Here is a 17327-nt window from a genome sequence, read left to right on the forward strand (position 1 = left end):
GTGAGCCTCATTTTGATTTGTTTTGTTTGTTTAAAGCTCTGTAATGCATGTTTCCTAAGAAATTATGAATTAAAAATGGAATGACTTAATTAAAAATGAAAGACTTGTTGTATCAATAAGACAGTGTGGCTGTTGGATTAGCAATGTCTCCAACCCTGGGAACTTTAATTACCATACCTGTTTACTTTATTCTTTTTCTTTTCCCAGTTTTACAGCAAAGAAAAGACAAAAAAATAACTGAAACTCACAAAGCTTTTACTTAAAAGGACAGTAGCCCTTAAAAGTCTGCATAATGCTTTGCCTCTCCAGACAGGGCAGGCTTCCACTGCAATTATGTCCTGTTGCAAAAAGACTCCCAACCTATGAAGTCAGAAAACTCATGAAAAGGTGGGGGCAAGAGCCTATTTTGTGATATAGACAAAGCGATTCGGAACGCTTGCTGAGGAAATATGATCCTGGCTTTTGCCTCTAATGTGCTTCTAAAGTTTAATTCCTCCTCCTCCATTATCACCATGATCATCATCAACAACAACAACAACAATGGTGTGAACTGGCTAACTCAGATATGTGGAGGGAGATTTATTTGGTGGTAGGATACTAACTGCCAGAACATTTCCCACACAACACTGCTAAGCTCCTGGACAGAATTTGGATCAATATCTCCACTTTGTGGAATAAAGGAGGAACAGCACTTCCATAATTCCATGTTTTATTCTGCTTTTCTCTTGTACATGGCTTTATGCTCTGAAGGAGTCTATAAATAATACAGTACTAATATTGAAGTCCAGGGGTTAGGAACCCATGACACTCCAGATGTTGGTGGACTCCAACTACTGTCAGCCCAGCCAGCCAGGGATGATGGTGACTAGAGTCCATCACATACAGTAACCTTTGTGCAAACAAATAAGGACGTGCGCTGTTATATAACCACCCCACAAACAAATAAGAACAAACGCTCAATGAAGAGCGGGCGTTGTATAACCTCTGCACAAGCAAATCAGGAAGAGTGCTAAATGAACAGGTAATCTAGGGGAGCCCTTAGACTAAAGAAGCCACTTTCCCTCCATCTATATAAGTTTGAAAATTTCTGTGTAGCTGCTCCTCCAACTTCACCCCCAATGAACTATGGGCCCTGCCCTGATAGAATAAGTTGTCAAAACCAGGTGAAGGGTCTGCAAAATTCAAGCAAAATTCAAGGATGTAAGGGAGGTTTGATTGCTTTCTCACTGAAGCTAGTGCAGCATATAACTTGAAATCGAAGAGTTACAAGAACCATTTACTGTATGTATTTTGGAGCCCACCCGGACATGACACCATATTGCCAAGCCGTGAAGAAAGACCTTTGCCTAAGAAATCTCCAGCGGTTTACTATTGATGCTTTTTGCTAGTTTTAGCAGTACAGTGGTACCTCGGTTTATGAACACAATTGGTTCCGGAAGTCTGTTCATAAACTGAAGCGTTCATGAACTGAAGCGAACTTTCCCATTGAAAGTAATGGAAAGTGGATTAATCTGTTCCAGACGGTCTGCGGAGTACTTAAACTGAAGCGTTCATAAACTGTAATTGGTTCCGGAAGTCTGTTCATTGAAAGTAATGGAAAGTGGATTAATCTGTTCCAGATGGGTCCGCGGCGTTCGTAAACTGAAAATTTGTAAACCGAGGTGTTCATAAACTGAGGTTCCACTGTATTTTTATTCCCCTTGCTCCATTTTTGTGTACAAAAAGGCACATGCTAATGTTAAAGTGTGCAGAAAATTGCACATGCTAGTGAAAAATAACACAAAAAATTCCGTGTATTGAGGTGAAATGCTTTGCAAAAAAAATATGCAAAGTAGCATTAAATGTGTATAGTAGGGGGGAAATGCATAAAATGCTAATGAATTTTCAGTAGGACTTTAAAAAAATGTATAGCAGGCATGAAAATGTGGGGTATTGAACTTAAGGCTGGAAAAATTATATCTCCACAGGACTTCATTCTACCACACCACCTATACAGGGTCTATAGAATGACAACAGCACCACCCGCCCCTGAGTTTGTTTTTTCCATGAAAAATTCAGTGATCTCAGCACCTCCTTGCTGGCTCAAACCAATAGGCTTGTTTGGCTCCGGTGAACTGCTAAGAAACCATCCTGGGAATGCTACAGATTCAAAGCTGCCTGTCTCCTTGCCGCTGGCAGTCTTGCAGAGGAAACTGAAGTTCTTGAATTCCTGATTTTTATTATATAGATCCATAATTTTTTCTCCCTTTAAAAAAAACCAAAAACATTTTCACAGCAATTGGCAAAATAATTTATTTAAATTCATTCATCAAAACAAGAGACCCTCTGTTACTTCATTAAAACCCTCTGCAGGGTTAAGGAGGAAGGAGGCATGGCAGTACTGAGCAATCCTAAGTATAGGAAGACAGTAGAACTCACAGTAGAACTAAGGGATAGGAACGGAACGAGAATCCAGGTAGGGAAAGGGCTTAGATCAGGGATGGGGAAACCTGTGGCCATCCATATATTGCTATGCTACAACTCCCATCGGGGACCCAGGTGGCGCTGTGGGTTAACCCACAGAGTCTAGGGCTTGCTGATCAGAAGGTTGGCGGTTCGAATCCCTGCAACGGGGTGAGCTCCCGTTGCTTGGTCCCAGCTCCTGCCCACCTAGCAGTTCGAAAGCACATCAAAGTGCAAGTAGATAAATAGGGACCGCTCCGGCGGGAAGGTAAACGGTGTTTCCGTGCGCTGCTCTGGTTCACCAGAAGCAGCTTTGTCATGCTGGCCACATGACCGGGAAGCTGTCTTCAGACAAACACCGGCTCCCTCGACCTATAGAGCGAGATGAGCGCCGCAACCCCAGAGTCGGACATGACTGGACCTGATAGTCAGGGGCGCCTTTACCCTTTAGAACTCACACCAGCCAGCCTAAGTTACCCCTGCTCCCAACTCCATTATGTTGGTGGCAAGGGAAAAAATTATAGGTATTGAAAGAGAATTCCTGGATGCCAAGATGCAGGTTTGGGGCAAGTACTCTTTATTGAGAGAACCCCAGCAGAAATTTAAAATCACAAAATATGTAGCAAAGTAAAGGGTGGAAATATAGGCTCTCAGACCTTTAAGACAGGAGTGCTTGGAGTGCTCTGGTCCATGGGCTCACAAAGAGTTGGACACAGTGGCGTCGCAATAGGGGGGCGATGGGAGCCCACCGCCCCGGGCAGCATCCTGTAGTGGGGGTACCATCCTGAGCCCACCCCGCCCGTGCCTCCCAAGTTTGGCACCGGGACCTTGCGAGAAGGTGCACACATTTGGGAAATGGCACCAGAAAGGCTCCTCTCGGCATGGCTGGGTGAATGAGCGCGAAGCTATGGGGCACAGGCTGGCTCATTATTGAATAAGGAGTTTTCTCCCGGGAAGTTGTGCGGGGGTGGGGTGGGGTGGGGGGTGAGATGGCGGGATGAAGTGGGGCAAATGCTAGCAGCAGGCGGAGGTAAGGAGAACGGGTGTGGGGCAGGGGCGGAGACTTTCCACGCATCCGCAGAAGAGGGCTGGCTGACTAGCTATCATAGGAGACGGGGCGGGCGGCCAGCCGCCTTTCCCCGTGAGGAGGACCGAGCACTGTTCCTCCCCCTCCTTTATGTTCTAAAGCGGGCATGTTCAACATGTCGATTGCAATCGACTCATGGATTGCTGGCTGATTTTCGTTGATCGCAGAATGAGAAAGAAAAGCCTTTCTCTGCAGCTTGGGACGCAGCAGCAATCGCTCTGCCCTGTCTCATGCAAGCCGGAGCTGCGCTGCTGCTCCTCCAGTGAGGAAGTCTGCTTTCCTCCCTTCCCTGACGGCCCGCTCCGCATTGCATTCTGTGGGTGGGTGGGTTAGAGCACCAGCAGTGGGGTGAGGGGGACGCGGTGCCGTGAGGGAGGACTTGAATGTATGTATGTTGGGGGGGGGGGTTGCCACAGGGTAATAACTTAGGGGTGGGGGCGATAACATACTTGAACTAGAAACAAAAAGCTCCAGATGGAGAAAGACTGAGGTTGAGGGAGAGATTGAGTGAAAATGCCATGTGTGTGTGTGTGTGTGAGAGAGAGAGAGAGAGAGAGAGAGAGGCAGAGGCAGAGGCAGAGGCAGGAAGGAGAATCACGGAGCAACGAAGTAAGCTACTCAGAAGGGAGAGGGTGAGAGAGAGAAAAGCTCCTCAGATGTTTGTAAATAATATTTGTCCATTCGGAGGAGTGGTAGATCACTGAGTTTTTGATAGGTTGGAGGTGCTTGTTCTAAAGTATATGGAGCTAATCTAATGCTACCTCTCCTCTCCAGCCTTTGCCCGTGCGGGTGGGGGGTGAATCTAGTCTGATGAGATTGAAGGACTGACACTCTGGGCAACCTTCCCCCAAAAATTCAATGTGTGTGTGGGGGGGTGACAAAATAATCACCGCACCAGGTACCACCTGAGCTTGCTGCGCCTCTGGTCGGACACGACTAAACGACTGAACAACAATAACAGACTTTTAAAATGTGCCTTTCTAAGTTCCTTCGAAGTTCATCTCTTCCCCCAAAGGCCACACATTTAATAAGTTAAAAACTGGTTTACTTACAAACACTTTAAAGGCCAGGTTCATGTGTTCTTCCATACATCAGTCAGAAGACACAGGCAGTAAAAATTGGCTTAGTTACAGTGGTGAAAGTTCCTAAATTATTGGTACAGGAACTCAAGGGAGGCCTGTTAGAGCCATGTGGTCTGAGTTTGGAGCAGCCAGCTCAGACCTGATATGTTGAGCTTCTCATACAGACTAGGGGTGACAAATATGGAATCAAAAGAGACATTGAAGCGCAAATGAAACTCACCATTAACTTTAGCTGAGGTTGACCACCAACTTCCTCACAGGACAAAGTACGTTGCCCATTTTCGTTACCCATAAAGATGGCGGATGTTCTTTCATCTTTTTTCCCAATGGCTTCATTTGGGACCACAGCAATTAACCCCGCTGGAGGTGAGCAGCTCAGAAACAGGATCAGTGGAGGGAAAGAGGGAGGGAGGGGGAGGGAGGGAGGGAGGAGGAGGGAGGGAGGGAGGGAGAGAGAGAGAGCATTATTGGTACAGGAGTCTTAGGTGCCTGGAAGGCCGTCAATCAGATTGAAAGCTGTTGAAGTGATCCACAAGAACAAGTACAAGTCTCTTGAAAGGAGTGCAACCCCTATACTAGAAGTATGGCCAATGTTCATATCATGAGAGGTCCACTACCGGTACATAGCACAGGTAGCTTGCACAGTGCACAGGCAATTTTGTATCTTGAAGTGACCTTCGGTCTTCTTACGGATTATTCTTACCAAAAAAAAATATTGATACCTCTTAAAATGGGTGCTAAGCTCAGGGGTAGCGCACATTGTTCTGCAGGCATGTGCTCTACCAGTGAACTACAGCCCTTCCCTATCAACCATTATAAGAGGTGTGGGAAAGCTTTATCCCCCCCCCAACATTGCTGAACTACAGCTCCCAACACCCTTGACTACTGGCCAACAGATCTTTCTCTGACTGATACCTTTGGAGAACCACTGCCAATTGGAATAAGTGAGACTACATGGACTAGCCTTGGAATGAGACAAAAATGGACCAGTAATCTGGGCAGGATGGAGCAATGGTTTGACTTGGTATAAGGCACCTGCCTGTGTAACTAGTGACTAAAGGCATTGCAGAACTCTCCTCTTCCCCATTTCACAATGGCTCTCATGAACCCCATGGATAAATCCCACAATAGCATTGCTGAGCCTTGTTTAAGAAAATACTGCCGAATCACGGGGCTGGCCCTGCCACTAGGCAAAGTGGGACACTCACTTCAGGCAGCAAATCCCTGTGTACCTAAGCTAGTCCATTTCCCCTGGGTGTGGTCAAGGATGTCGTCCCATTACTAGGGATGAAGTAAGATTCAACTGCCACGATTCTAGTATATGTGGAATGAGAAGACACTATCTTGTCCTTCACCCAAGACAACAGGGCCGGCCCTACCATTAGGAAGAGTGAGGCTATCTTGCTCCTAGCATTAAAAAAATATTCAACTGCCAGTCCAGTTAGTTTCCATGCCTGGAATGAAGGATGGGCATTAGCTTGTCCTTTGTCTCGGGCAGAAAAATGTCTTGGGCCAGCCCTGCTGAACCAGACACCACCCTGAAACTAGGTTACCTAGTTCCACTTGTGAACAGCCAGCCACCTGGGATGGAGGAGCTGTGAAGCATGGTAGGAGCTGTTACCTGGTGAGTTGGAATTTCTGGGCGCTGAGAGCAGCCGGTCACCCACTAAGAAGAGGTACTTCTGATTAATATCCCAAATTTTGAAGTACCAGGGATCTGGTAATCTCTGGATCACAACCGTACCTGGATGGTTAAAAAGGTAATAATAATAATAATAATAATGATAATAATGATAATAATAATAATGTAAACTATTGGTATAATGCTGATTGGCATAGTTTGGAAACTGAGCTTGAGCGGTGAATAGAAAAGTAAAGAACTATTTTTCACCTGGACGTGGCTTCTTAAAATGATTGAATAAATCGTCCATTTCCTGTTGTACGGTTTTGTGGGACTTCATCATTTCAGCCTCCCCCATTTTCTCCATTTCTTCTTGAAGAGTGGTTGAGGTTCAGACTATATGAAGTTCAGATTTCTGTAGGGGGAGCTTTTAAAAGAGAGTGGCATCTTAAGCTGCGATAAACTTGGTTTATTTCATCTATAGATCATAGAATGGTAGAGTTGAAAGGGACTGTGAGGGTCATCTAATCCAATCCCTTGCAATATAGGAATCTCAACTAAAGCATCCAGGACAGTGTCTTGCCAAAGGCAAGGTGGTTCTTTTAAAATGAAACCAGTAGGAGAACACTTGAATCTCCCAGGACATTCTATACAAGATCTCAAAGCAGCTGTCTTATTACAGAAAAATTTCAGAAACAGACTGGAAAGAAAATTTGCTGAATTGCAACTCATTACCAAGCTTAAAACCATGGATAGACCTGGTCTGAATAAGGACATTGGATTCACCCCTTGCTTTTTCCTGCAAGACCAATTGCAGTCTTTAACCGTCGTCAACAGGTTTACCACTCCTGAGTAATACCCCTCCCCACCCTCTGACTATACATAAGGGTCTGGTGACTTCTGTTTCAGTGTACAGTGGTACCTCGGTTTATGAACACAATTGGTTCCGGAAGTCTGTTCATAAACTGAAGCGTTCATAAACTGAAGCGAACTTTCCCATTGAAAGTAATGGAAAGTGGATTAATCCGTTCCAGACGGTCCGCAGAGTAACCGTTCATAAACTGAAGCGAACTTTCCCATTGAAAGTAATGGAAAGTGGATTAATCCGTTACAGACGGGTCCGCGGAGTACTTAAACTGAAGCGTTCATAAACTGAAGCATGGGTGTAATTGGTTCCGGAAGTCTGTTCATAAACTGAAGCGTTCATAAACTGAAGCGAACTTTCCCATTAAAAGTAATGGAAAGTGAATTAATCCATTCCGGATGGGTCTGCGGTGTTCATAAACCGAAAATTCATAAACCGAGGTGTTCATAAACCGAGGTTCCACTGTATCTGAAGAAGTGTGCATGCACACGAAAGCTCATACCTATGACAAACTTAGTTGGTCTCTAAGGTGCCACCAGAAACATTTATTTTTATCTTAAAATGAGATTCAGAAGCAATACAAAATACACAAGTGAGTGAGAAGATTAAAGATTTTATTCTAAAACAGCAAGCAATGTATACATACCAAGCAAGCACTTTAATCTGCCACTTGGAAGCCCTCAAGAAGTGGTGAAGTGACTCCCCCAGGTAACCTCAGTTTGCACAGCCCTCCAGCCGATCAGTCCATGCACAAGCTTCAGAGAAACTCTGCCCAAACCATCCGATTTTATAGACAACCTGTGTAGCCTTCAAGACTGGCTACGTGCAGATCATCCATTAGCCATCCCCTCCCAATGCCTCACTTTCTCAAACCACAACAAACATGAAAGAAGGTACCCAGCACTATCCTCCACAACTTATAAGGCAGCTCTGAGAGGGGGGCTTCACCTCCTCCCAACATTCCCAAACATTTAGGACTGTTCTCAAAAACATTCATATTGTAAAATAGCAATGAGAAGCCAAAATACATTCCATCAGAAAACTTAACAAGAGAGAGGGAAAGGGAAGTAATAGAGGCAGGAAGGGCTTCTTGTCAGACCACTAGCTCCTGGATACATTCTGTCTTCCCGATACATTTCCCATACAGTCAAACCTTGGTTCCTGAATGGCTTAGTTGCTGAACAAATTGTCTCCAGAACGCCACAAACCCAGAAGTAAGTGTTCCGGTTTACGAATGCTTTTCGGAAGCAGAACATCCGACGCGGCTTCCGCTTGACTGCAGGAAGCTCCTACAGCCAATGGGAAGCTGCACCTAGGTTTTCAAATCATTTCAGGAGTCAAATGGACTCCCAGAATGGATTAAGTTCACCAAGTGGAACCAAGGTACCACTGTACAAAGGAATAGCCATCCAAGCTCCGCTTAAAAACCTCTAAGGAAGGAGAGTCCACCACCTCCCGAGGGAATCCGTTCGACTGTCCGACACAGCCCATAGTTTGAAGCTGCCTTGTTTCGAAATATATATCCTGCACAAAAAGAAGCATGATAGATGGGGAACATTGGCAAGAGGAAAGGCCAGTTACAATTCCATTGCTTCACAGATGATTTGGCAGTGGAAGCAGACAATCTAGCATAGTTTCCCTTAACCTGGAGCCTTCCAAATGTTGTGGACTCCAACTCGGCATAGCCAACGTTCATAGAAGATAGGAATAGCAGTCCAATAGTATCTGGAAAGCAGCAGGTTGTAGATGACTAACGTTTCAACACAGAGACAGGCAGTTCAGATAAGTAATTAAGGAAGTGGTACCTGCGCTGATGTGATAAAGTCCCGTGCCTTGGGAGAGATCCTTCTCTCTCTGCTCTCCCCTGGGATTTGCACAGCATTTTATTGCTGCTCAGTGAGGCTGGTAGGTGTGGTTTGCATGCTTCATGCTAATTTACATGTCAGATTCTTAGCACATGAAATACTAATTTAACCAGTTTTTCAGGTCTATCAGCTGCACAAAACTCCATAGGCTCTTTGGGAAATGCCTAGTTGGATTTCCATCTGCTTTTTAGTTACAGGTAGGTAGCCGTGTTGGTCTGAGTCGAAGCAAAATAACAAAATTCCTTCAGTAGCACCTTAAAGACCAACTAAGTTCTTCTTTTGGTATGAGCTTTCGTGTGCATGCACACTTCTTCAGATAAGTGTGCATACACACGAAAGCTCATACCAAAATAAAAACTTAGTTGGTCTTTAAGGTGCTACTGAAGGAATTTTTTTATTTTGCATCTGTTTTTTGTTTGTTTGAAGTTCAATGATAGAAGTACTTCTGAACAAGGTAAAACATTTGAGAGAAAAGAGAAGACAGATCATTCTGCAATGCTGCTTGCATAAATCTGTTGTATACAGGAAGTGTCACACTTGCGTTGCAAAGAGAAGTAACAAGGAAGACTCGGCTGTTGAGTGTTTTAATTGATTGAGATTGACCAACAAGCCTCGTCCACCATCTCAATTAAATGCTGTTGCTTCCTCATTCATTTGGCTGCTTTGATCTCCAGCATTGATTTCTAGCATCCTGGCGCCAACTTTTACAAAGTAAGGAATCCAAAATTCCAGAGACAAAAGCTTGAAGCTTCCTTATGCTATCAACTCCCTGAAGGAATACTCCATTCCACCCTTCTCCAAACACTTATCCCCACCTTTTCCTCTCTCCCAAATCTACTCTGGTCAACAGTTAATACGTTGGGGGTGAGGCTGACGTTTGCTGGGCTCATAGTCTGCACCAACCACAAGAACAAGATGGTAGCACATTGGGCATTATGCATCTCGTGTCCAAGCAAGTGCATCTTGCACACTCGAAAATGACATTAAAACTAACTACCTTGAAAGTACTTCTTGGAAAGGTTGCCTCCGATCCTACTTAGAATGCTAAGAATGAATATTCATAAACCACTCCCTGAACATTATGAAGAATCCTTTGATTACAACACAATCATTCCTTTGCTTCCTCAGTACCTGAATAACATTTGCTGGGGACTAGGGAGATCATTAATGTGCTTAGGTCCTCCTTGTGTGCTTCCCCAATGGCATCTGGCTAGCAGCTGTGGGAACGCAATGCTGGGCTAGATCACCTACTAGCTTGACCCAGCAGCCTCTTCTTACATTCTATTGTTTCATTTTAATAAATGAGGAACAGTCATTTATTGCAGAATCCTTGGTGTAACCTGAGACCTAATTAGCAGAAACTAATTCAGTATGCAGCCTCCATTTTTGGATTAATTCTAAACGTTGGTTCATCCCTATAATATCCGCCTAATATCTGTACCTTCCGTTGTTGTTTCCTCCTCCTCTTCCCACCCACTGCTTTTTGTAACACACTATTTTGTTAGATTTGGGAGTGGACCTAATAAATATTTCTGGCCAAAACTGTAGATGTTGACCCGACATATTTGTGGTTATCAACACCAAAACCCGCCAACACCAAATATTAAAATGACCAGGGGGAATTACACTATTGTGAAATTGCAAAAGGTATTTCCCATTTCCTCACTCAGTAGCTGGTAACTTTCCAGCTCTTGTGCCTTGGCTGTAATGTCATGCTTTAACAGTCTAACTGTATGGCACCATCCCATCTAGATATTTCTTTTTTTTAAGCCTGCAACCATTGTCTGAGGCTTCACCTTATACTACCTAAGGATTTTTGAACCTTGATTATGGTGTTCAGGATCATCACATGTGAGTAACCTGGGGATGTATTTTGGAATGTATGTTGGGGGGATGTTGCCACAGAGTAATAACTTAGGGGTGGGGGTGATAACATACTTGGACTAGAAACAAAAAGCTCCAGATCAGGGTTCCCCAGACTAAGGCCCGGGGGCCGGATGCGGCCCAATCGCCTTCTAAATCCGGCCCGCGGATGGTCCGGGAATCAGCATGTTTTTACATGAATAGAATGTGTCCTTTTATTTAAAATGCATCTCACAGGGTTTTAGACAGCTTCCTGGGAGAGCTTTTAATCCAAGCCTGGTGTTCAATTGACAGACCAACTCTGCATTATGAAGATGACTGAAAACGTGTCATATGAAGGCTGACAACATCGATACTGGGAATCCATTGCAGACAACCACGGTACCTGGAGACAGTCAGTCAAGCATAGCTGTCAACTTTAGGATTTAAAAATAAGGGTGCTGCCAGAAATCGCCTCTGCGCATGCCCGATTTCTGGTGCCGGCTCTGCCCATGTCCGGGGCACCAGAAATCAGTTCTGCACATGTCCAGACATGCGCAGGAGCGACTTCTGGTGCCAGGGTGCCCGTGCCCGCATGTCTGGGCAACGGAAATCTCTTCTGTGCATGCCCGGACATGCGCAGAAGCAATTTCCGGTGCCCAGACATGGACAGAGCGGCACCGAAAACTGGTTCTGCGCATGCACAGAGGCGATTTCCAGCAGCACTCGGCAAGTGAGCGAGCAGCCAGCTGCTGAGCGAGGCATTTTACCGGATGGCGGCTGGCTGCTCGCTCGCGGGGGACGCCAAGTGGAGCCTCTCTGGCCGGTAGGGAGGGAGAGGAGCTGCTTCCTTTGAAATCCAGGAGATTTGCGGGATATTTTACAATCCTGGCTGCCTGTGGGAAACGGATTGAAAGATTTTAGCCGCAAAAAATGGGAGGGTTGACAGCTATGCAGTCAAGTTGTGTATCCATAGCAGTGACCAGAGAAAAAATGACCTCTGGGAGGAGCGCAGACAGAAGAAGCACCATGGTGCATCTGCAGCAGTACAATCGGACACCTTCATCTGCCCCAGTTGCAACAAAACATGTCTCTCCTGCGTTGGTCTCTACAGCTCCAGCAGGCACTGTAATTCTCCAACAGTTTGTCCTCACCCCCAAAGGTACACTGACCCATTGTCTCTCAAGACAGACAGATGCCAAGCATGGATACCGGTAGCAGCAACCTTCTGATTTTTGCCCCCAATACCAGTGGATCTGATCTATTAAAAATGGTTGTTGTTTTAAAAATAAAATAAAGTGATCTCAGCAGCTCTTTGCTGACTCTGAGCAAGAGGCTTGTTTGGGTCAGAAAGGGTGCTCATGAACCAACCCAGAAACATCATGGATTCAAGAGTCCTTTAGCTCTCTCCAGATCTACAGTAAATAGTGAGCCTCATTTTGATTTGTTTTTGTTTTTTAAAGCTCTGTAATGCATGTTTCCTAAGAAATTATGAATTAAAAATGGAATGACTTAATTAAAAATGAAAGACTTGTGTGAATAAGACAGTGTGGCTGTTGGATTAGCAATGTCTCCAACCCTTAATTACCGTACCTGTTTACTTTATTCTTTTTCTTTTCTCAGTTTTACAGAAAAGAAAAGAAAAGAAAAATAATAATAACTGAAACTCACAAAGCTTTTAATTAAAAGGACAGTAGCCCTTAAAAGTCTGCATAATGCTTTGCCTCTCCAGACAGGGCAGGCTTCCACTGCAATTATGTTCTGTTGCAAAAAGACTCCCAACCTATGAAGTCAGAAAACTCATGAAAGGGTGGGGGCAAGAGCCTATTAGACAAAGTGATTTGGAATGCTTGCTGAGGAAATATGATCCTGGGTTTTGCCTCCAATGTGCTTCTAAAGTTTAATTCCTCCTCCATTATCCCCATGATCATCATCAACAACAACAACGGTGTGAACTGGCTAACTCAGATATGTGGAGGGAGATTTATTTGGTGGTAGGATACTAACTGCCAGAATATTTCCTACACAACACTGCTAAGCTCCTGGACAGAATTTGGATCAATATCTCCACTTTGTGGAACAAAGGAGGAACAGCACTTCCAGAATTCCATGTTTTATTCTGCTTTTCTCTTGTACATGTATAAACGACCTTCACATATACAAGGAGATTCAAAAATGTGTGCAAAGTCTCATATTCAAAGTCTCAAAAGTTTATGGTGCATATTTATGGTGCATCATATGAATTTCTTATTACTTACGAAAGAGTCCACACCCTGAGGAAACCATTCCTGTGAAACGGGAAAGAAGCTGGCCACCCGTTGGATGAGATAAGAACGCATGGGAAGAGATAAGAACACATGATACATCATAGCACTTTATTGTCGGACTTTATTGCACTTTATACTGGACTTTTAAGACTTTGAATATGAGACTTTGCACACATTTTTGAATCTCCTTGTATATGTGAAGGTCGTTTATACATTTAAATATTTGCACCTCACGGTGGTTTACCTTTTCATTGTTTCGCCAACATCACCGTGGTTGTCTCTTTGTTGCTGCTTTCTCTTGTACATGGCTTTATGCTCTGAAGGGAGTCTATAAATAATACAGTACTAATATTGAAGTCCAGGGGTTAGGAACCCATGACACTTCAGATGTTGGTGGACTCCAACTACTGTCAGCCCAGCCAGCCAGGGATGATGGTGACTAGAGTCCATCACATACAGTAACCTTTGTGCAAACAAATAAGGATGTGCGCTGTTATATAGCCACCCCACAAACAAATAAGAACAAACGCTCAATGAAGAGCGGGCGTTGTATAACCTCTGCACAAGCAAATCAGGAAGAGTGCTAAATGAACAGGTAATCTAGGGGAGCCCTTAGACTAAAGAAGCCACTTTCCCTCCATCTATATGAGTTTGAAAATTTCTGTGCAGCTGCTCCTCCAACTTCATCCCCAATGAACTATGGACCCTGCCCTGATAGAATAAGTTGTCAAAACCAGGTGAAGGGTCTGCAAAATTCAAGCAAAATTCAAGGATGTAAGGGAGGTTTGATTGCTTTCTCACTGAAGCTAGTGCAGCATATAACTTGAAATCGAAGAGTTACAAGAACCATTTACTGTATGTATTTTGGAGCCCACCCGGACATGACACCATATTGCCAAGCCGTGAAGAAAGACCTTTGCCTAAGAAATCTCCAGCGGTTTACTATTGATGCTTTTTGCTAGTTTTAGCAGTACAGTGGTACCTCGGTTTATGAACACAAATGGTTCCGAAAGTCTGTTCATAAACTGAAGCGTTCATAAACTGAAGCGAACTTTCCCATTGAAAGTAATGGAAAGTGGATTAATCCGTTCCAGACGGGTCCGCGGAGTACTCAACCTGAAGCGTACTTAACCCGAAGCATGGGTGTAATTGGTTCCGGAAGTCTGTTCATAAACTGAAAGCGAACTTTCCCATTGAAAGTAATGGAAAGTGAATTAATCCGTTCCAGATGGGTCCGCGGCGTTCGTAAACTGAAAATTTGTAAACCGAGGTGTTCATAACCCAAGGTTCCACTGTATTTTTATTCCCCTTGCTCCATTTAAATGCCAGGTAGACTCAGATCACCATAAATGCATGTAGCTTTACATTTTGATTACATAGAAATCCTGTTTGGATGTTGCCTTCCATGGGATCTAGTTCATATCACACCCACAGAGCATCATACTTACACAGCTCAGTAGATGGTATAGAAAGCAGAAGGTTGGGGAAAGCTAACATTCTAACCAGTGCCAGATTTAGGGCACTGTGGGTGCGGAAGGAAAGGAAGGAAGGAAGGAAGGAAGGAAGGAAGGAAGGAAGGAAGGAAGGAAGGAAGGAAGGAAGGAAGGAAGGAAGGAAGCCTATATTTATGCGGGTACCTACTGAGAAGATTCATAAAAAACAATTGCACCAAAATGAAGTTTTGTGAAAATAAGAAATATTCAAGAGGGGGTGCCAAATTATACCTTTGCTCACGGCAACATATTACCAAAATCTGCTCCTGTTCTAACACATGGGTAGAAAGTCCAGAGCAATAATTGAAGGCGCTGATGTGAGAAAGTACTGTGCCTTAATGTGAAAGATCCCTCTCGGTAGTCTCTCCTGGGATTTACACAACATTTCATACCTGCTTAATAACACTGGTGGGTGTGATTTGCATGCTCAAGGAAACTTTGTGTATCAGGATGCTTGAGTAAGGCTTGTGGCTTCCTGTTGTTCCCAGAAGCTGACACTTGGAAAAGTGAAGTAAAGCAACAAGCATTTACAAGCAAGAGTCTCCTCCCTCACCTACTTCCGCATCTCTCAGGCCCTTTTGAGAATGCCCAGGTGGATTTTACCTCTTGTATTCAAAAGGTGTTCAGGATTAGAAACACCTCTTAATCCATATAACCATTTTTTTAAAGTCTTTAGGAGAGAGAGGTGGAAGCAGAGCCTTGTATAAGTTGATTGTACATGGGATGTGCAAATGATTTTCACTTTTGCATTGGTGAAGGAGCTAACTAGGGCCATCCAAACACTGCGTGTTTTAACTGATTGGAAATCCAACAAGCCTTATCCCTTCTGCTGCAGTGACCCCCTGCTTTCATGGAAATGACCTTCACATTATCAGCACCACACTCTAGCCAACTGAATCAAGTTTTTGTATTTCCTTGGGAGGCATGTATTATGGAGTTATATTTTAAGGAGGTGATGAAATCATTTCTCTTCTTTGGAACAAAAGCCATTTTTCGTAGATCAGAAGTAGTGTTCTTTTAGCGAGAAGAGTTTGCTGGACTTCAACTCTCACCAGCCTCAACAAGCAAAGACCAGAGCTAATTAGTGCCTAACTAGAGAAGTAAAGGGATGGGTTATCCCATGGAGGATGAGGATACTTGGCCCTTGTCTTTGTCTCTTTGCACACACACACAACCCAGTCACCTTTGGGGACAACTCTGTCAGTTTGCATTTCTTAGTGCAGAAAGTATTGATCTGATGTGTAGAGATCTTTCCTATTCTAATTAACTCAAGAGGGTTCTGGAAGCTTCTCTGTGTGAAAGAAACAAGCAGAAGGTTCATGATGTTTGGGTTTTTCCTTCAGAGAAGCTGAGTTCCGCTGGCTTAAACTAGTTGTGTCATCTCTTCTGTCAAGGTTATGCTGACTATAATAATTGGCCAGAAAGAGCCTGGGTTTATTGCAGAATCCTCGCTGTAACCTGAGACCTAATTAGCAGAGACTAATTCAGTATGTCTGCTTCATGGATCGCTGCCTTGTCATGGCAAAGGGGCTTGAATAACTCAGAGAAGCTATGAGCTATGCCGTGCAGACAGGTCATAGTGGAGCGTTTTGACTAAACATGATCCACCTGGAGCAGAAACCAGCAAGCCACTCCAGTATCCCTGCCAAGAAAACTCCATGGACAAAAACAACAGGCATATAAAAGTTATGATGCTGGAATATGAGCCCCTCAGGTTGGAAGGCGTCCAACATACTACTGAGGAAGAGCGGAGGACAAGTAAAAGTAGATTCAGAACTGATGAAGCGGCTGGGCCAAAGTCAAAAGGTCGCTCATTTGCAGATGTGCCTCGAAGTGAAAGGAAAAGCCAATGCTGTAAAGAAAAATATTGCATAGGAACCTGAAATGTAAGATCCATGAACCATGGTAAGCTGGATGTGGTCAAAAATGAGATGGCAAGAATAAATATTGACATCCTGGGCAAAATGGACGGGAATGGGCTAATTCAGTTCAGATGATCATCATAATCCACACTTTCATCTCAGGTTCTGGTACAGTGGAAAGATGTTATTGTTCATATATCAATAAGACCAATTGATAATTTGGAACCTTGCTGCTGGGGATTTAAAATACCATCTCCATCTTTGAAAAATCTCTGAGTTTACAACTTAGTTCACAGGTCTCTCCAGACTCTCCACTGGTCACGTGCTAGCAAACGCTAAGTCATGGTGCAAGGCTGAATCCCTCCCACACACACACACCCCTTGTTAGTGGGGTCTACTAGCTGGCAAGGTTTGACTCTTTGCTTTTTCTACTTTTTATAGCCACACTTCTGGTTTTTCCAATCTTTTCAGGGAAGGTTTGGCCATTTTAGCACCTCTTTACTTTTGTTTTAACCTCGGGCCAAGGGCGTACCCACCATGCGGCAAGTTAGGGCAGCTGCCCTACTCTAGAAGCAGGGCTGGTGGGCAGAGGCGGAGCACAGCCCGGCAGAGCGCGAGTTCGCCATTCCCGCCGCACCACGCCGCACCCTCCCTCCAGCTCCCCGGCGCGCCCTCAGGCAAGGCCAAGCGCGGCGGGGAACCAGGGAGCGCGGCGCGGTGGGCGGGAACGCCGAACTCGCGCTCCGCTGGGCTGGGCTCCGCCTCCGCCCACCAGCCCTGCTGCTAGGGAGGGGCACAGCCCGGCGGAGCGCGAGTTCGCCGTTCCCGCCCGCCGCGCTGCGCCCTCCCTCCAGCTCCCCGTCGCGCCCTCTGGCAAGGTTAAGCGCGGCGGGAAACCAGA

The 17327-nt window shown here is 44.7% G+C and overlaps 1 protein-coding gene across 1 annotated transcript; it reads right to left on the reverse strand.

Moving 5' to 3' along the window:
• Nucleotides 1-234: 234 nt before the first annotated feature.
• On the reverse strand, nucleotides 235-9161 carry LOC148683485 (interleukin-36 alpha-like). The gene is made up of 5 exons (XM_060268454.2): nucleotides 8903-9161; nucleotides 6503-6659; nucleotides 6233-6355; nucleotides 4832-4971; nucleotides 235-2245 (listed from the first exon to the last, which is right to left on the reverse strand). Exons 2-5 carry the CDS (start codon nucleotides 6597-6599, stop codon nucleotides 2000-2002), a joined length of 606 nt encoding a protein of 201 aa, XP_060124437.2. The 5' UTR covers nucleotides 6600-6659; nucleotides 8903-9161; the 3' UTR covers nucleotides 235-1999.
• Nucleotides 9162-17327: the final 8166 nt, after the last annotated feature.

The sequence above is a fragment of the Zootoca vivipara genome, chromosome 14 (assembly GCF_965207765.1).
Source record: "Zootoca vivipara chromosome 14, rZooViv2.hap1.1, whole genome shotgun sequence".
In the NCBI taxonomy this organism is placed as follows: Eukaryota; Metazoa; Chordata; class Lepidosauria; order Squamata; family Lacertidae; genus Zootoca; species Zootoca vivipara.